This window comes from Cryptomeria japonica, chromosome 5 (genome assembly GCF_030272615.1).
Source record: "Cryptomeria japonica chromosome 5, Sugi_1.0, whole genome shotgun sequence".
Classification (NCBI taxonomy): Eukaryota; Viridiplantae; Streptophyta; class Pinopsida; order Cupressales; family Cupressaceae; genus Cryptomeria; species Cryptomeria japonica.
The window spans coordinates 276,389,154-276,411,949 of NC_081409.1; the positions used below are offsets into that span (position 1 = coordinate 276,389,154).

Sequence of the window (22,796 nt, forward strand, 5' to 3'; positions counted from 1 at the left end):
GCCACCGTGGCCAAGGTTTTATAATAAGCACGTAGAGTGCAGTCCATGTTCACCACCCTTACTCGGCCTAATGGTAGAGGAGTTGCGTACTTGTAACTTACTCAAGGGTCCAACTGACCATCGGTAACCTAATTGAGAAAGGATAATGGTTTAACCTAACCATGGAAAAACTAACATAAGTTCTTACTGAGCTTCGGGTGCTGAGTTAACATATTAGGACCTGGTTCTGACAGATATATCAAGCTGTTCATGGTTACTTATTCTAGAACTGAGTTTGGGCTTCTATTCATGAACAACATTGAAATAATAGGACGAAGCTAACCAATGGAGTCGATCTGCCTTAATCAAATATCAAACACTGATATAACAGAACAAAACAACAATGGCAATCGGTTTGCCTTGATCAAATATCGAACAATGATATAACAGAACAATACTAAGCACGAAAATCGGTCTACCTTAATCAAATATCAAACATTGATATAACATATCAGTTTGCCTTTATCAAATATTAAACATTGATATAACAACTTCACATACTTCATGACTTGGATTAATGAGCATGCAATTCACTTGACAATGATACCATTTATTGGTATGGTGTTTAAGATCCTTGGCGATTACAACATACTATTAATGCTTCATAATATTATCATACAAATCGGAAATAGCAAACAAGCTCAAATTCTCTTTCAACTTAATGCCTAGTTCATGCATTCATAATCATACAAACATTGATGCGATCACTGAACTTAGATTTAAAGAACTAGCTTTAGATAATCAAGTGAAACAGAGATGGAGGAAACATTTCTCTTACTTGAGAATTAACAGAGAACTCCAATACTTCCGCCGAGCTTGTGGCAATTGGTTTGGATGTTGATCAATGCAACAGAGCTTCCAAACTACATTCCATACACGGACCAAAATTTTGTCACCAAGGACCTTGAGCTACCATTGATACTATATTTGTACAGGTTGATATGGAGGTATCACAAACCTTTGAACTTGTGGTATCACCAAAGTTCTTGAAACATTGGAAGCTTCACTTGGAATAGGCGATCAACAGTGACTTGATAATGCCGCCCCCTAAACTTCTTCCTCCCAACAAGCACGAAAAACAGATAAAGTTTATGAATTACAGAGCAACATCAATGATGTCTCTTACAACCAAGACAACAACCTCCAACTTTGGTTCGAATCAAACATAAATAATAATGCCGTGCTAACGGCAAGCGAGCTTGGTGATCAAGCACCGACGCCAAGACATATCGTCCCAACAGTTACACAAGAAGGCCTCCGCCACAGAGGTGGTGGCCACATCGACCTACTTGTTGGTGGTCTCCAAAAATAAAGAGCTAATAAATAATGTGATACTTCGCATACTATCACATAGTAAATAACATATATGTATATATTCATATCCAGATATGCACGTTCTTCCCGTATGTGTGTGGGTATGAATATGTTCCACAAACATGTCAAGCAATAGTGATGCATGCAGAGGCATCAAAGAATGATATATATATACTATGTCACAAGGTTCGAGTTCAACAACAATAAAATTCAGATGAAATTCGACAAGGAAAAAGACTCAAAAAAATTTGGATTAAATTTGTCTTATATAAATTAATTTTTTATATATAAATAATTAATCTTAAAAAAAACAATAATAGTGTTTTAAATTTGAGTCTATTATAATAAATTTTAAAATATTATCATATAAATAAGTTTAAAATTTTAATTTAAATATTATTACTATATAAATCATAAATATATTAAAATACAGCTTAAATATATATACATACTATGTTACCTCGAGTTTCCGGGACAGGGACGGCAAGGGACGAGTTTCCGGGACAGCAAATTTTTTTGCCAATTTTGGGGACGACGGGGGGACGGCAAAGGGGACGGCTATATAAAATATAGGGAAAATTTAAAATATATGGTGAAATTTTAAATGTTCATATGAAAAATAGATAAAGCATGTATATATACATTATATTCATATGAAAACATGGATAAAGCAAGTATATGTACATTATAGAACCTTAACATACCACATTTGTGTTCAGATCATTGTCAATACTCAATATGCATTCATAATTGAAAATACATTGTCAATATGCCAACACTTGTTTGCATGTAGTTCATTGTTTATTTCTGGTTGAAGGATATTTTGATAGTCTTCCATTTCTATTATGACCTACAACCGCTTCTTTATGCACTACAAAGTTTTGGATGTTTGTGAAATTCTATACCAAGCTGTTATTCATATTTCTGAGTGCTTTTGGCTATGATTCAGACCTGTTTACCTTTCATAATTGTGAAAAGTCCAATATTGCAGACCTACAACCACTTTTTTACGCACTACAAAGTTTTGGATGTTTGTGAAATTCTATACCAAGCTGTTATTCATATTTCTGAGTGCTTTTGGCTATGATTCAGACCTGTTTACCTTTCATAATTGTGAAAAGTCCAATATTGCAGACCTACAACCACTTTTTTACGCACTACCGCGTTCTAAGTGTTTGTGAAATTTATTGCCAGGTTGCTGCTCATTATTTCTAAGTGCTTTTGGAAGTGATTCAGACATGTTTACCCATCATATTAATGAAAATCCAATTTTATAGACCTATAATAAAATAAAAAAATGTTTTTTTGAGCATTTGAGTCTTTTTTTGTTTTTTAAATGTGCTGGGAAAAGGGGGACTGTTAGGGGACGGGGGGATGTCCCCTTTGAGAGTCACTGACATCCCCAAGTTTACGGGATGTTTCCCACAAATTTTGCAATTTTGGGGACGGCGGGGGGACGTCCCCTAGCCGTCCCCAAGTCCCCGAAACGTCCCCGGTACGGGGACGGGGGATTTTAACCCGGGGACGCGTCCCCGCTTACGTAGTATATATATATATATTTATATTTGAGATAATATATATGCCTAGTAATAGACAATTTAACATATACATTAATTTACATATGACTTTGATTTACATATCTTAACACGGGAAGACTATAATACGACTTTAATTTACATAAGACATTTGAAGTTGAACATATATATTAAAAATGGCGAGTTGAAATCTTGGAAAATACACTACGACACAAGAAAACTTCATTTGTTTGTGCTCGGCAGCTCCAACTACGTGCAAACCTGGGGCCTCGCCTGAGCATGAGAAGTGACGACCGACAATAATTTTTTCATCTCAACCCTCTGTAGCCCTACCAGAGGGATTTTTGTGTCCGTGCCTAGAATTGCTGGAACGGGAAAAAAATTGAATCGGAGCTGTAAAAAAAATACTTTTTGAATACGCTTTATTGAAAAAAATTTAAAAATTATGCCCTGTACCTGTTCGAATGTAGGACGAATTTCAACGAATTTAAGGTCATGTTTTGAAGTTCACCGTATATATATATACACGTCTGCATATATATATATATATATATATATACACTACAAACATAAAAGGAGAGACAATCGATCAGGAATACTCAACATCAAGAAATAGATTCAGACCAAGGATACCTGACGGTACTAGAGTGACAAGATGACTCCAGGTCAACATCAATAATAAAATTGGGTAGACCTTACTCAACCAAGGCCATGACGCTCAAGGTATACGTCCGTTAATTGGACCCAAGACTCATTGGCAATGTTCTTTTCTAATATCTGCAACCCTCTCCTTGATGAATACTCTCCCCCCGTCCTGAGGGTGTTGAGGTTCCTTCAACAACTTGGTCAGAAGAAAAATTCAGTTAGTCACATCTTAACTGTTTTGTCAAATTCATAATATGCTGCTAATTAAATAACTTCATAAATCATTTTCTTAAAGATAACAATTTCATTCATAGAAGAATAAACAATGTCATTGATTAACCAGAACAAAGAATAATAAGCATTTTAAAAAAGTTAAGAAAGAGGGATGTAACAGATCGTGCACCAAGAATAGTTACAGCTGAGCAGATGGAGACATTATTTAGACATGGGGAGGTTGCATGGGCAGCCCAATGTATTGTGTTGTCCAAGTCCTAGTGGTGATAGGCATTATCTGGTGGATGATCGGTTTTGGATAATCATAATTTTGTGTTTGGAGATATTCCACTGGGTAGACCTGTACATTGTGGAATCATGTGATCGAGTTGGAGGAGTGTGTCAAGCTTGTCATTACCACTCCGTAACACCATTAAAAAACATAAACATATCAAAGAGGAGATGTTGAGGAGCTTGATATATAAACAAAGAATATAAACAGCGAGGTTGGTAATTGAATATACGGACATCCAAGACATTGACACATGACAGTACTGACTTTTATTTTTAATGGTATGTCATTGGCCTCAAGGCAACCTATAATGAGGTGTTATAATATATTGGGTCACATGATGGAGCTGACTTGACCCAATATTAATATCACACATCATTATATGTGGCATTGGGGCCAACAACATACTTTGAAAAGTAAATGTCAAGATTACACAAGTTCCAACAATAAGGAACTCCAATCCTTATCCTTAATTCCTGAGGTACCTTCTTCTGCTAGTAAAGCCTGGGTCTTGGTATGGGTACAGTTCGGGTACAGCCTTGGGTACAGTTTGGGTTCTTCCTGGGTCCCTGGGTTTGCTGTGGGTCCTTTTGTGAAGGACCCACAGCGAATCCGGGCACCCAGGAAGTACCAAGGGCTGTACCCAAGCATAGTTTCATACATTAAAACCTCAGTTTCACTCTTCATAACTTTGTGACAGCATTTTTAATCAGAATACGCCAGCAAGCAAGAAATTAAATATTTTTTCAGTTGCTTTTGTGAGCTGTACCTATGAGTACGGGGTTAGTAAACTTTATATCAGCATTAATGAGACTGATTTCAGTTGATTTACATTATGCATATGTAGCACAGCTGTTTGTTAATGTTTTGTGAAATCACTTTACTTGTGTTGATAATGATTTGGCATTTTGTCAAATGTTTATAAAAAGGAATTGAACTACCTTCTGCACTTGACTGAGTTGACACAGCTAGTGGTAGTGGCAATCCAATTGATTGTGGTTCAAATGAAACTGAACCAAATGTTGATATTGATCTTGATCTTGATGCTTCTGATGAAGAAGAACATGAATATTAAAATATCGATTGTAATATGAATATTCATTGTGTAATGACATTTTGAGACTTGAGTATTTTCATTTTTGCAAATTATGAATATGAGGTAACTAAATATTCTATTTTTTGGCAACTATGTGTGTGTGTGTGTATGTGTATACCTGTACCCGTACCCAAGGAATTTTGTTTTTGCTGTACCTGTGAATCTGTGCCCGTATCCGCTTCTGTACCCGAATCGGTAACGTAGCTTAATTCTAATAATTCATCCTAGTAATGAGCCACAAAGTGCCCCAAAAGATTTAAGAAAAAATTCCAATGTAATGTTTTGTTGAGGGATATTTCTCTTGAAGAAAGCAATTGTGAAAAGCTTTCTTACATGATTTTCTCGATGAAGCCCATTTAATTCTATTAGTAATTTGCTTCAGGATTTCAAATTAAGTTTATATATTCGAACGTTTGAATGACAGCTATTATTCCTTATGTTGTGTCATTGTTTTTAGGTCTCACAAACTTAAAGGAGTTGCAAATTTCTCGGAGTAAGGTAACTGACTCGGGTATTGCTTCACTGAAAGGTAAAATCACATATTGATAATATACCTCTATTATTTTGTGGTCTTGAATTGCTCAAATATTGACTTTCCTTTCCTTTCTCGTACTCATTTAATTGGGCATATTCTTTTGGAATTGATTACATGTATTAGTTTATAATTTATCATTGGACCATTATTTCTATGGAAACTACTTGAGGATTCTTTGAAACTCTTTTAATATGTACTTTTTATGCCGTCAATAACACTAAAAAGATAAATTCAAATTATATGTAGTGCTTTGGGTGTTTTATACTTTTTAGCAAACTTGCAGACTTTTGGATTCATACATTTAAAAGAGTTGATGATTTTAAGGATCAGTAAAATTCCTTTCCTTGTTGTTGTTATGAGGGTTATATTTTGACCTAGTATGACTACTGATTGAATATGATAATGGAAGCTAGTTTTACAAATTGATATACTTCAAGATCACCCAATTCACTATAGACTAATGATACTTTACTATTGACTGACCATGTTCTAATTTTTTTGAGTAACAATCAAGTCGTTAGTGGTAAGAACCTGCTGGAATATTGTTGGCGGAAGTATGTTGAGGTTATCTTCAGCTCAAAGCTAACATTCTATGGAACAATATTGGAAGAATTCTTTGTAAATATTTCTACAACTTTGTTTATTACTTTGAGGCAAATGAAGCTGTTTCTGCCCCATGTATTTATTCATACACAAACTTCGATCATGGCACTAGAGGCAGGAGAATTGTACAGGAAACTTGGATTCATATTTTTGGTCTTAGGAATTGGCGTTTTGTTTGCCATTTATGGGTTCAATATCCTTGATTGCTTTATTTTGCCTTTGAATTTAGGTCTGGGAAGTTGAGTTGCATTATAAATGAGTCCACTTCTATTGTCTTTCGACTTTCGTTTTGAAGTTGTGGACCAGTTAAACCTCTCAAGTCTCAACTTTATATTGACCCTCTCAACATTTACTATATTTTCCATCATACTCTTGGACATTGATTAATGACACTTTTGAGCTTGTTACTGAAATGTATAGACTTATATTTATCATCCACTTTTTAATTCTTTTATATTGCCTGCTTCAATGGTTGTTGAGTTCTTTGATGAATTTAAGCTATTGGCTCTAGATACAAATTGTTTTTGAGTTAATCCCAAATCCTCTTTTGTTTTTCCCTTAATTTCTTTCTGAACAATTGGGTGACTCTGAATTGACATCTTCTTTTAGGGCCTTTGATATGCAAATAGAAAATAATTTTGTTCGTGTTACTTTGATGAACATTGTTTCTGTTGTTGAACAGGTCTGAAAAAGCTTTCTTTACTTAACATGGAGGGCTGTAATGTGAGTGCTGCATGCATGGAGACAATTTCAGGTATTCTATTTGTTATTCAAATTGTGATTTGTTTCTTCAAATTTATCTAATATCCCTTTGGTATAATACAAATTATCTCTCCATCTTTGGTTATATACCAATTCTATGCACTTAATGTTCCATTGGCAACAAGTGGGTGCCTTTTTTTGCTTTTTTCAGGTTTTTTTTTCCTTAATAAAATAATATTAAGTGTCCTTATGACCTCTTTTCAGTACCTTGAGCTTAGTGACTCTCTATCTTAAATGCATCGGATATTAAGTCTATGTGAAAGTTTGCACTCTCTCAAGATGACTTCTCCAAGAAATGTGGACTTCTCTTAGAATGTTGGTTCCACGCAGAAAGTACCATTGTACTCATCTTGGCTCCAAGAACTTACTAGTGCTGGCAAAATTTCTTTTCGAGAAGTTGACAATGTCCAAGAAAGTTGTAATGAATCAGAAAAGGGGACATTACAGCATTGACTATGTGTGAAGGTGTAAGGTGAATTAGTTAGTCAAACAGACATGGCCAACCACTAAAATATAATGAGTTTAGTTTTGAAGACTGTTTTAGATAAAGCAGTAGTTTGCACGCAGATTTGGCGGTAGCCTAAGTATAAGCTTGTCTATGTGAAATATTTGGTCTTATGTGATCAATGATGCTATTTTTCTTGAGAGAGGATACATAAAGTTGACAATGAATTTGAAGGTGCTCTAGAATTAGTGCATAACATCATCTAATCTTCTACGCACACTAGTGGGTGGGGGTTTGCAAGAATATTTTTTAGGCTGACTCTTATTTTGGATTAGATGTTTGATTTATTTATCTAAATGCACACTTCTTCCTATGAACAAGATGAGTATTAAGTTGCAAGACTCAAGAATTAGTGCATAACATCATCTAATCTTCTACGCACACTAGTGGGTGGGGGTTTGCAAGAATATTTTTTAGGCTGACTCTTATTTTGGATTAGATGTTTGATTTATTTATCTAAATGCACACTTATTCCTATGAACAAGATGAGTATTAAGTTGCAAGACTCAAGAAAATTTAATGAGTGCGCTTGTCCTTGAAAGGAAAAAGTTTCCTTTTTTTCCTCAAATATATGGGAGCAATTATCTAAAATCTCTTGAATTGCCTTTGGGGGATGAACTTTGCTGTTTATTTTTTGTTTGTCAGATGATACAAATTACAAATGAGCCAATTTTCTAGTGGTATTGAGCCTCTTGACTGTTGTGTTTTCAAGATGAGGGTTTCTGTTAATGGAAACATCAGTTGATAGGGTCTTTGCACAATTTGTACGTGTTGTAATCATTATCAACATGTCTCTCATATTGATACAATCACAGGTAGGCTTCTACTGAGGTTTAATCACATTGTACTCTGTTGATGAAGGTTTTAATAGAAAAAATGGCGTTACAAACTTTATAGGCACATCTTTGATGGTTGAGATAGGCAATCAGTCCTTTTGACATTCTCGTGTAAACGATACTTTGTCCTTAGAAAAGAAATATTTTTAAGTCATGATTGCAAGTTGTGGGTTGAGTGAGCCAAGAGTCAAGAATTTAGAATTATCCTCTTTGCCTTTCTCAGATTTTAGTCTGGTGATTAATGTTTGAGCTTATTCCCTTTCGTTTCAGCATTCTGTATTAAAGCATAACTAAACATTTACAAGGATAATAATTTAAAGGTTTGTTCCCTCAAAGGGTGTTAATCATATATTCTTCTTGTGATTAGGAGGAGAGGAAGGAAGTAGGAACATAAATTTTGGATTGATTTAGGGTTTGTTAATTCTGCTTGGTGGATACTCTCTATGTCTTTGGTTTGATCTTGAATGCAACCAAGTAGATCAATAACTTGCTGAATGTGTGAAAGAATGCCTCTGGTAGAAATTAGCTTCAAAACTCTCCAGTGTCAGTGATTTCCATGTACTTCCATCTTTATCACACTGTCAAAGACATCTTGATCTTTATATTTTGTAAAATCTTTATCGTCATGGCTATTGAGATATATTTCTGATTTTCATCAAGATATTTCCTTTGAAGAATTAGTTTTCGTGTGACAATTTATTTCCTGTTCTTATTTGGTTAATGATGATTATTTCACCATCAAGACTATTGATAATAATTTAATATATTTGTCTATTTAAACAGGTTTCGTTGCTTTGATATATTTGAACATGACTTCATGTTGCATGACTGATGCTGGATGTCAAAAGCTTGGAGGTAACTGTGGAAGGATGTTGAACACTGTTGCACTCCTTATTTCTTTGTTGTAAATTTAAGCATGATTATGCTCTATATGTTCCTGTTTAAACAATCAAGTATGGTGGTCCACTACACTGCTTTTGAAATATTTAATTAATTCATTTCTTAAAATAAAAATGTCATTTGTCTTTGGCAACCGAAATTTGTTTAGCTGTGTTACGGTGATGTATGCATGCATTTGTAAGAAAACAACCTATTTTTAGGCTGGTGATTAGCTTTTATGTGTCCATTTTCCTATTGAAGCTTCCAAAATTTATCAATAGCACACAAAAATGTTAGGTAGGGATGCAGCCTTTGAGTTATGTTCTTGCCATGTTGAAGTCTTTGTGATTGCACGTAGTTGACATAGTAAAAAGGAAAGTTAATTTTTTTACAGATAAAATATATAAAAAGGCAGTGAGTAACTCTTTAGCAAATGTCCAAGTTATCTTTATACAAACTGAAGTGTGAACAATTGGTTGTGGGTTCCAGGAGATATCTGTTGGACATACTATAAATTGTTATAATCTAGATGTGTTATATGCGGTTGTGATGTTAAATAATGGATTCACACGTTGTGATCAAAGAAGGATGCACAGGCAACATTATAGAATTGAAAGTAACCTTTATTAATTTCTGTGTTATATACATGGCATATTTTAGATGGAGATGTATGGTTGTCTGTCTTCTTAGCTATTCTCATGCACTGTGATTTATACATAATCTTAATACTGTGAAGGCTAAAAAGATATTATGGAAATTGAAATGGTTGCTCATCACATGTCTCTTCACCTCTGGATAGTTGGGCTGAAAAAGGTCAGAGGCAGTGGTTGAATTTGGATGACAATGACCCTTTAAGGACAAAGGCAGCAACATTGTTAACCAGCAGTACATGTTTTGTGAGTGAATGTCATGCCCAAAATTTATATGTTCGGAAAAAAACACATCTACGATTTTTTGTTTTTTTTGAAAACAATAACGCAAGGACTCCAATAATGTACCCTATCATGCTCCACAAGACACACTGCTACTTTCTTTGGTCAGGTTGCACACACCATGTCATCTTCATTGTGAGATTCAGGTGTGAAGGACGTTAAGGAATCTCCTGTGGGAGTGCAGAGTCCATTGTGCACTCCCTTAGATGGAATGGTTTGCAATAATAGGATATACTCCTGGTTTATGCACATATCTATGGTGGCATAGAGGATTTTCTTTTCGTTAATTTTCCCTACCTAACGTGACATTACCATTAGACATCGATATAGCAAACACACAATTCTCTCGTCTGCTCTTAATAAGGTATGTTGATAACAGTATTTGCTGGTAGCAGTATCCACTAATATTACCTACTTAATTTGCACAAGTACACCACGAAGGTCTAGCACCACCGGTCTTAGCAAAACCCAATAACCTCACATATCTATACATTACACTTAAGTTAGTTTGGACAACTTTTATGTAACTAAAACATACGAATAAAGGGACATGTGAATCCCAATACATCACTTTGAGTACTTGGTCTTAAAGCTTGGAATTGGAAACACTTGGAAATTGGCAATGTATTTAACACTACCTCTACCTTTTAGGCAGGGGAATGTAGAAGTTAGAATTAATAATTAATCCTCTCTTGAAAGAAAAACACCATTATTATTGATGTAGATATTATGTCATTGTTATGACTAATGTACATATGTTCTTAACATTATTCGGTATCACTATTTCATTTAAGGGTAGTAAGACCTTGTCCTCAAACTAGTGTCACAATTCACATGTTATAATTTTAATTATTCCTATCCATAAAATTATTACACCTAAACTAAGATTACCATTTTGTTCCCAATAACTAATATTGATTTAATTACCTATATTAATGTTAACAATATTTTATTTATCACTACCAAATTAATATTAATATTTTTTAAACTACTAGTACCTTAACTCAATACTGATGATATAGTTGCTAATATTATTATTATTCCATGAATAAAACCTGTAACCTTCAGACAAAAGCACCTTTACATGTCATTCTAATGTTACACTTGTTATTGATATTACATTAACTTGACTTCATACTTCACATATATGTATGTCCCATATGCTAATAATTTACTTATTTAGGTCCATGATGTTGTTTATAGCGACTAGACAGGACTATCTAACATAAATATGCTTTTGATTAATTATATGCTGACTACTACTATTATTATCATTAGTGCTGATACTAATAATGCTATTATTGTTTGATGCAACATCACGATTGCTTGCATAAGGTTTATCATTCTATAATATTTCTCATCTCGAAGAATTCCAAAGGGATGTCCAACCATGAAACATTTATTAGATATAAGCATAAGGATTTTAACACCATGGATCATTGTATTCAAATTAGTAAGGTGTAATCTTCAATTCCAGTTTGTGCTTTATTTATATATATTTTAATTATAAACTTGAGTTGGTGGGAAGTTTTGTTTTGACAACAGCTCAGTAGGTCAATGAATATACTGAACCACTCACGCCTATCTCCTCTTTGTTTTCTAACATAGGCGACAAGGGTAAACAGGAAGCCCTGATTCCTAGCCAAAAAGGGATGCCAATCCCAACGCTAGCTCTACCGTTGAATTAATTTGGTGTTATTATATTATTATTTTTGTTGTCTTCTTTTCTTACTGATTATGTCCTAGATTGAGAATGCTAAAGGGGGCTGAGGCAATGGGAGGAGATAAGGCAGACTGCAGGAGGGGAGAATTGTAGAGGCAAGCAAAGCTGTGGGTGGAGCGTTGGATTAGTGGTCATTGATGTCAAAGTCATGTCAAGAAGGGTTTCATTGTCTAAGCATATTATCATTGATGTATGGAGGAGATTGTTAGAAGTTTGTCATTGATGTCAAAGAAGAGATCCAATTATGTGGTGCCACAATGTCATCATAAGCCCAACAACCCCTTTATAAGGCAAAAGATAAATTTATGAAAAGAAGCTTCTAATTATTTTGTAGACAACAATTTATAATAAAGGAGCAACAACTATCCTTGTTAAGATTAAGCAATTTATGTTAAAGATCAAGTTTATATTTAATTATGGTGGCAACATATGAAATTGTGGATTAAAGAATATTAAACAATAAAATGATTTAATTGTGTTGACCCCTTAATTTGGTGCATCCATAACAAGGACAAATTGAGGTTATGAAAAGGCACCTCTTCATAATCTATGTCTTTTAATAAAGCCTCCAACCATGTATTAGTAGTAGATGTGTGGGACACAAAGAAGGCAAGTTTCTAATTGAAGTATCATATGAAATAAAAGGCAGCACTTGATTAGAATTAAGAAAAGATTTGGAAATTAGTTTTATCTGTCTTTTAATAAATCCTCCAACCATGTATTAGTAGGAGATGTGTGGGACATAAAGTAGGCAAGTTTCTAATTGAAATATCATATGAAATAAAAGGCAGTACTTGATTAGAATGAAGAAAAGATTTGGAAATTAGTTTTAACAAAAGGACATATCCTTTTAGAAAGATATCTCTCTTCTAGAAGATGCATCCTTTCATGTGATAAAAAGATATATGGAAGGTATAAAAAGAGATGAGTGAGAAACGATAAATAAAAAGTGATTTAAAAAGGTAATATCTTTCTAGTTGCAGGTAGATTTTAAAAGGGGAAATAATTAAGCGTATTATGGGAAGACCATCATACAAATTCATGAGGAAGGAAGAGTCATGATTGTTTTGAAAAGACATCATAATTCAAAGAGTTGTCTCTCTTAACAAGAGACATGAAGATATAAAAGGGAGCTTGTGGAATGTGGAGAAAGTGGGTATGAAAGACAAATAGATAAATCAGATATACACCAGCAGATTGATGTGAAGAGAATATTGTAGAAGATTAGTCAAAGGCAAATTTTGTGCATGAGATCTAAGAGAAAGATTAGAGCAAACTTTTAAGCATATTGGAGCATATCTAAATCAGATTAAAGGGTAGATCTGAAGGAATTAAATCAGACCTTTTAAGCAGATCTGAAGAAGGTTTATAAGCAGATGCATGAAGGAGATTTAAATGTATATACCAACCGTCTTGTGTGAAGAGGACATTACAGCAGATCTAAAGAAGATTCAAGGAGATTTATAAAGACAAAATAAAAGTTAAGGTATGTGTATAAAGAGGTGTGTTGTCTAGGAGGAGTTATCTCCCTTTGCAAAAAGACATCTTCATTCACAGAATCATTGAAAATATAAAAGGCATTTGAGAAGTGATGAAAAGAAGTGTGAAGAATAAAAGTATATATCTTACTTACACATACAGATCTGCAAGCGAGTAGAATAAAAGGATATATCATTCAAACTCAAGCAACCTTGTATGAAGAATTGAAAAGGAATTATATGCAGATTTGAAAGAGGGTTTATGAGCAGATCTATGAAAATTTCACAAGCGAACTTGTGAGTTATTTTATGAATAATTTATGATAAGATTTATGGAAGATTTTTAACCATATGTATAAAGTTTCTATGGGCAGATCAGAGTTTACTACAGCAGACATTAAGGCAGAAATTATTAGAATAATTAATTCTTTTAGTCAGTTACCTTTTTAGTTGTTCTAGTAATGGTCATTTAGTTTGTCATTTAGCTTTTTAGTTTGTTTAGTCTTTTAAGTGCTAACTATTGCTTCTTTTATAAGAGCACATAGTTAGCTTTTTAGCTTTATTTAGCTTCATGTTGAAGCTTCAGTGTAACGGTTCGTTATTTTTAGAACACCGTCTTGTAAACCTCGTCATATATGTTGTATATTCGTAAATAAATCATTCAATAATTTTACATGGTATTAGAGCATGAATTAATTTTTTTGAGAAATTTATAATTCTAAAATTATTTCTGAACGAAATTTTTTTAGTGAAATTTTTTCAGAAGTGTTTTTTGGGCATCCTTGTTTAAGAATTTTCCAAGGGTTTTTGGGCGATTTGTTTTCAGTTCGTGGGCAAGGTTGAGGCCATTTTCGGGTTCTTCTGCAAATTTTCGGCTAGGGTTTTTGTGGCGCCATCTGTGGAAGTTCTTCAACCCGTGTTTTCGTGGGTTTTCTGGCTGGTTCTGTGGTTGAGCTCGGGTTTTTGGCGGCATGTTTTTTGTTTTGGAACCGAACATTCACGTTTTTAACAGACTCTATTCCGCTATTTTTCTCGATTGCTTTTTGAGGCGGTGTGATTTATCTGTGGATTTTCACGATTCCTTTTCTGCGCCTTTTTCGTGCATTTCTGGGTGGCGGCTAGGGTTCCACGCCCGCTGAATCTGCGGCTTTCGCGGTTTTCAGCAAGGGTTTTTGCGATTTTCATGTCTCTTTGCTGGATTTTTTTTTGAGCCTGACGGCCTGTGATTTTTCCGTCTGACTTGCAGCTGCACCTTAGGGTTTTTTGCCCTTTTTTATGTTTTTTCTAACAACGTAAAAATATCGTATGTTTCACTACCTTTTTTTCTGCAGAATATATTTTCTGATATTTTTTCAGAAAAATCATAGTTTTTACTGCAAAAATTACTTGGGATTCATGTCAGTACAGTTTGCTGATTTTTTTTTGCGACCTAGGGTTTTGTAGAAGAATTTCTGGGTTTTCAACAACTTTCAAAATTTGTATTGGGATTCATGCCTTGAATTTCATTCCAGTTTTTTTTTCTTTTCTTTTCTTTTTAGTTCTTTTTGCGGGCTTGTTACAGTTCTGATTTATCAATCAAATTCTTCTGCCTCGATTCTTTGTGCCTTCACCAAGTTGATTTGATTCAACCTTAGTTTTCGTGATGGCATCTTTGACCAACATCATGTTGGAGCACAGTCAGAAGTTGAACGGTCACAACTACAATACCTGGAAATAGCGCATGTTGACGATATTTGAATATCGTTGTCTTGATCAGATTGTTCTAGGCAAGGCTTCTCATCCTGCAACAACAGGTATAGACCAAGATAAATTTGATGAGCGAAATCGAGAGGCTGTCATGCTCATCAAGCTGTCCATCACAAATGATCAACTCTCTCAAGTGCCTTCAGGGAAAACAGATAAAGAGATCTGGGATCTCTTGAAGGATCTTCTTGAAACATCCGACAAGAGCCGAGCTTTCTTTTTGAAGAATATGCTGCTTTCTATCATGATGGATGAAAAGACATATCCAGGTACATCTTACGAAGATCAAAGACATCTGTAACCAATTGGAAGCTATAGGCCGAAAAATGGAGGAAGAAGATATGGTAGTGATCACGCTGAAAAGCCTGCCTAGATCCTATGAGCATTTCATTGATACGCTCAATATCTCTTCTAGTAGTTTTGATTTGAAGTTTCTTGATCTCTGCAACAAGCTTTTGTAGCAGGATTGATGGAAGCAACAGTTTGGAAGCAACGCTAGTTCGTCCACTGAACAAGCCTTCACAGCTAAAGACTTAGATGCGAATAAGGGTAAATCTTAGCGCTTCCAACAGAAGGGATAAGGTCCACCTCAATAGTCTTCAAAGAGGAAAAGTGAACAGTGTAACTACTATCACTAGTTTGGCCATATGAAGAAAGATTGCAGGAAATTGTTTGCATCCGTGCAATCTAACCATGGAGGGTCTCAGGGGCAAGTGTAGGCTCATGTTGCAGAGCGTTCTGAAGAGGAGTTAACCTTCTATGCTTTGTGATAAGCAAATTTCGTGTTTGTCGGTTTTCACGATTTTTTCCTCTAAAATTGTTTGTAGGTTTTCATGATTTTTACTTGAAAAATTGTTTGAGGGTTTTCATGATTTTTTCCTAAAAATTTGTCTGTTGTTTTTCACGATTTTTTCCTCAAAAATTGTTTGTAGGTTTTCACGATTTTTACATGAAAAATTGTCTGAGGGTTTTCACGATTTTTTCTTAAAAAATTGCCCGTAGGTTTTCACGATTTTTTCCTAGCATCATCGACTGATCGAAACACATCAATAATAGAAAAGAGGGGGGGGGTTTGGTTTTTGAAATAGAGGAAAATATTTCCACATACATATAGGAGATAGATGCGCAACCATGCATGCGGAAAGTAGGTGGTACAAGTCAAGGAGTTGGAACAGGCTTGTATTATTCAATCGACTAAAAAATTGTTTGTTGGTTTTTTCAAAATTTTCTTCAAAAATCATCTTTAATTTGTGAAGTTCACGTGGGATTTTGTTATTCTGGGGTTTTACCGTTTTTTCCACAAAAATGATGATTTGTAAATCTAGTTATTGGGGTTTGACGGTTTTTTCCTCAAAAATCGTGCTTTGTTGCAGTTTGTTTTGGGTCGCACTCAGAATTGCTGGGATGAACATCTGCAACTGTGGTATCTTGCAGTTTGTTTTGGAATTGTTGGAGCAAACAATGCTTAGTGTTCTTCTGCAAAAGTTTTCGCGGTTTTTGTCAAAATTGTGTTTGTTGCTCTTTGGAGGGTTTGCTGATTTTTCTTCAAAATCGTGGTTTAGGCTCAGTAATTCGCATGAGGGTTACATCAACCAGACAAAATCAGCTATTCCTTGTCATTAACAATTTGCAGATCCTGGGAGGGTATTATAATAGTTCTATTAATGGTCATTTAGTTCGTCATTTAGCTTTTTAGTTTGTTTAGTCTTTTAAGTGCAACTATTGCTTCTTTTATAAGAATGCATAGTTAGCTTTTTAGCTGTATTTAGCGTTTTAAGCTTTTTAGCTTCATGTTGAAGCTTCAGTTTAACAGTTCATTCTTTTTAGAACACCGTCTTGTAAACCTCTTTATATACGTTGTATATTCATAAATAAATTATTCAATTTTTTTTTTTTAATATATGAAGTTGTGATCAGATTTGTAAGAGAAATTAACAGTAGATGTAAAGCACTCCTAGATCGAAGAAATATATACATCATTCAAGATCAGACTTGTAAATGAAATATTTACATAATCCAAAGTCAGATTTGTGATTAGATTTGAAGAAGACTTGTGAAAGGATTGAATTGGCCATCATCCGTTGTGATAGCAACATTCAAGGTGGAACCTAGTTTTGAATTGGAAGTTGGTGCTTAGCTGTGGGGGTTGGTGTCTCCGATACTAACTGAGGGGATTAGTTTCTCCTGTGGGTTAGTGCCTACAAAGTTGTAAGCAATTTCTGTATATAAAGCAATATTCTGCCGTTGTTTTCTCTCGTAAGGGTTTCCATGTAAATCATGTGTTCTATTTGTGATGTGTTATTATTGCATCTTATTTTGTTGTTAGTGTGCAATTGATATGGTCATGCTATTAAGTATGAAAAAGTAAAGGTCATTGTTATACCAATTCACTCCCCCCACCTCAGTATAATTGTGTGGTTATCATGGAGAGGGGTTGTGTCTCGTTGACAATTTATGTTTGTAAATCCCCTTTCCTTTTTTTCTGCTTTATTATTTTATTATAGTTCTTCGTTACCAGTTGCCCCTGCCTGGTCTTTCATGAGACAGCCAGGAGAAGAGTGGTGCTGAGTCAGATTGCAAACCCAGTGGCGTGGCTTAGAAATAGGACTATACCCCCCTCCCAGGCACTGCTATTAACATGGTGCTTCTCTCAGCCATTGCAACTGCCGACAGACTGCATAGAGCAAGGGTTAGAGTTGAGAGATTGGCTGAAGGTATGCATACCTCATTGGAGCACGACAATATGATATCAGCTTAAGCTAATGGGTAACAGAATAGCTCTGTTATGTTCCTTTCAAGGTGTGTATATATATTTTTTTGCCAACTATACACAATGATACCGATCTTATCTGTATCTACTACTCATTAAACTCTTGTAAACACAGTAGAATATCTATTTCACTGATCACATTTTATCCTGCTTTCCTTGACAAAATACATATTATTCTATTTTGTTTTTGTCGCAGTCAGAATTCAAATGTTTTTTTCCATGGGCAGAATATATATGTTTCTCAAAGAGATCAGAGCAAAATATTAATAGGTTCATTCCTTTACTCAAATGCTAGCCACATAATTGTGAACAGTGTACACACATTATTTTTTTCTTCTTTTGGTTTTGACGGAGTCCAATGTATACATATCCCCTTTAAAATGGGTCACCTAAATCTTCCCTAGATAATACTCTGATAATTCTTAAAAGGAATACATAAACAACTAAATAGAGTATATCTAATTCCCTCTGACTGATTATACTTATTTAGAATAGAATTTTTTTTGAATCATTTCCTGTACAGGATAACTTTGCCTTGCCTGAACAGGGTAGCATATATATAACTTACGTATGTTCCCCTTTGTTTTTTTTTGTACAGAACACAGTTAATTTCTTTTTAGTAGAAAACCATAAATTGTAAAATCAGAGTGGATAGATTCCCTTTGAGCCAAATTCGTTCTTTCTCTTTTTTTGTTTCTTTTAAAAACAAACTGTATAAGGTCTTTTCTTGAGCATAATGCCTAGAATGTTTCCCAAATGGATTCCATGTATAACTCAAATAGATTGCCTATAATCTCGTCTAAGCAAGATTAGACTTTCAATTTTTTTTTGTTTGAACAAAAGTACTTAACTATCTAAATATTGCAGATACATCCATTTATTTACTCTCTTAGAATGCTTAAAAATCTTTGAACCAAAACTTTTATATTATGTATCTTTTTTTGATTTTAAACAGATTCTTTTTTCTCAAAAGGTTTGCACTGCAGATTTATAAGTTCCAGTTATCATCAGATGAACAATTATCTGAAGTAGGCCTAAATTTCATAAGGTGGACCTTTAACAGAGTAATTACAGTATTTCTAGTGGAAGCTTATAAAACATAATCTCTTCTTATACTAACACATAAAGAAAAACTTACAGCCAATATAATTTCTTCTTATTAATACAAAAATGATTGATTTGATACAGGTAACGTCACTAGTTCTTTAGATTACACAGTTCAATAAACTTTCCAATAATGCAATATATTCAAGAACTTTGTCACAGCTTATGCAAATAGCTCAAATGTCTTTTTCCAGCATCTTTGTGCAAGGATAGAGTAGCTTCTTCATCCAACAATTTTTCCAAGGTCAATCCATCCTACATGAGAGCTCAACTTTTCCAAAGGCCATGGGAAGCTCACTTCCCAACTGTAAACCTATGCATAGGCCACCCCTGAGCTTGAAGATTCTTTTAGAGACTGGATCACACACATAGAACCATTTTGCAAACACAAACATTTAAAGCATGCACATTAGAGAGAGAGAGAGAGAGAGAGTAGACAACTCTCTCCTTGGAAGACTACTAAAAACTACTAAAAATATGCATTAGTAGACTTCATTTGGCCATACATTCATTCTTCCACCTTCAATACTCCCATCTTCTAAATAGTTTACTCATACCCAAACATCAAATAGGGTATTCATACTCTTTACACTCCTCCGAGGGGGTGTAATATTGTCCCCAATAGAGTGTCCTACCCCTCTCCCCATACACAAGGCTGCTCTTTCCTAATGGGTGAGCTTGGCCATAAAGACTCCATACAATAAATCTTAAAAACATATTTCTTCATGAAATACATGACATCGTCCCACATGATCTCACACCTGTGAGGCCTTTTTCGAGAGTTTGGGGATGAGTGTAATTGGGAGAGCGAGGTTGGAGGTTGGTGAATCTCCCTCCCAAGTCCCCAAAACCATTGATTTTCGTTACTACTAAAATGGATACTTTTGATGGGTCGTATCTTGACCAACATCAATAGTAATGCTTAAAAATGATTCCCATCCCTTAGGTGTACATCCTAGGACCTCTAAAACCAAGGAATAGATACACACTCACTAGTTATTAAATCTTATTATCAAAATGCTTCATCTAGGCATAGGAATGAGATCCACCCTCCACCCTCTAAAACCAAGGATAAACATTAAATAAACATTTTCTAACCCCTAAAAAATCCCTCAAAAGAGCAAATCCTAAATGGTCACATAGGCTGCCAACACATCACCGGTGAACCTAAGAGAAAAGGAAGAATCATCACCATAGTTACAAATTAAACATTTAAAACATTTTAGAAGTTTTAAAATCACTTATACGTTGGTCAATGCCATAGTTCTAATGTTAAGATAATTCCTGGTTCTTATGTTATTTGCTGAGTATTGTTCCTACATTCTATATTTGTACATTATGTAGGCCATATTCCTTTAGTGTGGTTTTTTTAAGGCTTAAAATTATGGTAAAGTTATCTCCTGTTTTCTTTGATGGATTAGTGGAAGTGCTGATCATCCGATAGTCCTGTTTGATTGCATTGGGTATTATTATGCAATATGTTATTATCTTAATTATGCTTATTTTTTATTATTGCTTGCTGTTTTTACAGTACATTCTTGTAAAAATTTAACTAACAATTAATTGAAATTTCAAAGATCTATTTTAGTCTTTTTAATTTCTTCAGATTTTGTTCTTTTCACAGTGTTGTCAGGTTATAGGCACACAGTGGAGTTTAATGCTATCCTTTATGTATTTGCAGGGCTTGTAAATTTAAAGACTCTGATCCTTGGCTATAATAACATTACTGATGCTGGTCTAGTACATTTAAGAGGTCTCCTCTCTATTCTCTTACAAAGATATTTGCTTGTTCGCACATCTTGTGTAAATTTCTAGAATTATTCTGACAGGTTGACAAATTTTGGTCACATGAACAAGTCATGGACTATATTTCAATTTTTTGACAGTATGGCTCTGATTAAATGGCCGCAAATCAATATTTGTTAAATAGAACAGAGTTGGAAATGTAGATTTTTTGTTAACGCTTTTGACATGGGATTTGGCATCTGATGTATGAATGTATGATGCCTCAAGCTTCAGCATTATATGGAATGCATGTTTGCTAGATTCAAAATTAGCATTTGGTTGAATTTATATTTTTTTGTTTCATGCTATTACTGATTTCTTAATTTAGAGTATTTTTTTAGTTACCCAAAACAGCTTCATATGAGGGCTTCTCTCTAGTCTTTGAGATATGAATTGTGGATGTGAGTCTGTGACTAAAGATCCTAGTAAAGTGTCCTTTTAAACCCTAATTTAGGAAATATTTGCTGTCCCCTTTTCAGCAAGTAGGGAAAACCTTACTGGTATTCTCATTTAGAGATTTTCCGTCATTGTGTGTGTGTGTACATGGAATATCTGATCTTTAAAAGGGGTATACAGATCTTCTTTGGAGATATTATTTTTCAACTAAAAAGATTTTTAACAATTTGTCATCAAAGTTTTGTGCAATTTGATATGGGCTCTCAAGATTGAATGTTGAAGTGTCTGAGTTGCCGTTGCAAGCTACCAGTAAAGTCAGTGCTATTATCTACCTCACCGATATGCTCTTTTAAGGGAACATTCATATAGGCTTGAAGTGCATCCACCCTTTGTGTTACATGTATATCTCTGCTTTTCCTTTGTAACTTTCTGTAGATTCTAGTTTAAACTACAAAAAGTTCTATAGTAAAAGCTTGTGTATTTGTTTTTGGCATTTTTGCTTTTCAGCTCTACCATGATAATGATGGGCCATATAAAGTGAAAATTGGAGGATCATAAGATGAGAAATGAAGAAAATAAATCTTAAGAGTAGCTCTTCTCCACGAGTACAAGAACAGCAAATAGTATCGTTCTGTGAAGTAGAGGCAGAATATGAATACCTTGTAAAAGCAATACTGGAGATGTCAATAGAAAAAAGTAGTTAGGGTTATGTATGTCTTTTTTTTCATGTGGCATTCTTGTTAGGTCAGATAAACATCGAGATTAATCGCTTCTCAACAGTTTGTTTGCATTGTACAATTTCTTGAAACTCTGGCAAAAAATATTCTTCATGTTTGTAGGATGTCTGCTTTAGTAACTGGTTTCTCTTCTTGGATGCAAAGTTATGTTGAGAAATACTACTTTATATTCATCACAGCTTCACAGACACAAGACTTGATTTACTCTGATATTATATGCCAATTTCTAGCTAACAAAGCACACAGAAAACAAGGCATAAACAGTGAGAAGGATATCAACATCAATGCTCATAAACAACTCATCATATGAAACCAAATATGAATGTTATAGTACAACCTTCTGATTTTCTAAATCTTTGCTATGCACAGCTCTGTATCTCTGAATATTCTCTAATAGGTAAGGTACTGAGGTTCAAATCTCTGTCTAGATATCATAACATGGTACTAGGGTGAAGGGGGGAAAGCAGGAGGGAAAACAGACTACAGGTCTTGAGCTCACACACAGGATCCTCCTTAAGGCAGCTCATATGGATATCAGATTGAACATATACCGTTTACTTTTGTAAGATTGCTTCAAGTGTCTTGATCAGTATGGCATCTTTTTATAAGATGTTTGCATAATAAGTTATATTTTTTGCAAGTTAGCTGATTTATGAGCTTCATATTTGGAAGTTGGTTATCAAATAAGCTCTAAAAGTTTGCCAAAAAGTAAAATTAAAAATTGGAAGTCTTTTACAATAGATTTTTGAAAATTCATTTGTTTTCCCAGTGAAAGTGCTACTTGGTTCTTATTTAGACCATGGATATATTTAGAAGTCTTGTATAACATTTAGAGTGTCTGGAAAGTCAATCACATCCCAATATATATTTTGTA

The 22,796-nt window shown here is 34.4% G+C and overlaps 1 protein-coding gene across 6 annotated transcripts in view; it reads left to right on the plus strand.

Moving 5' to 3' along the window:
• Positions 1-22,796, plus strand: part of LOC131039590 (uncharacterized) — a 129,212-nt gene that overhangs the window by 30,880 nt on the left and 75,536 nt on the right. For all 6 annotated transcript variants that reach the window (XM_057972380.2, XM_057972379.2, XM_057972377.2 and 3 more), the window contains 4 exons: positions 5,592-5,663; positions 6,955-7,026; positions 9,159-9,230; positions 20,686-20,757. In XM_057972380.2, coding sequence (XP_057828363.2) covers positions 5,592-5,663; positions 6,955-7,026; positions 9,159-9,230; positions 20,686-20,757 — 288 coding nt within the window. The remainder of the gene's footprint in view (positions 1-5,591; positions 5,664-6,954; positions 7,027-9,158; positions 9,231-20,685; positions 20,758-22,796) is intronic.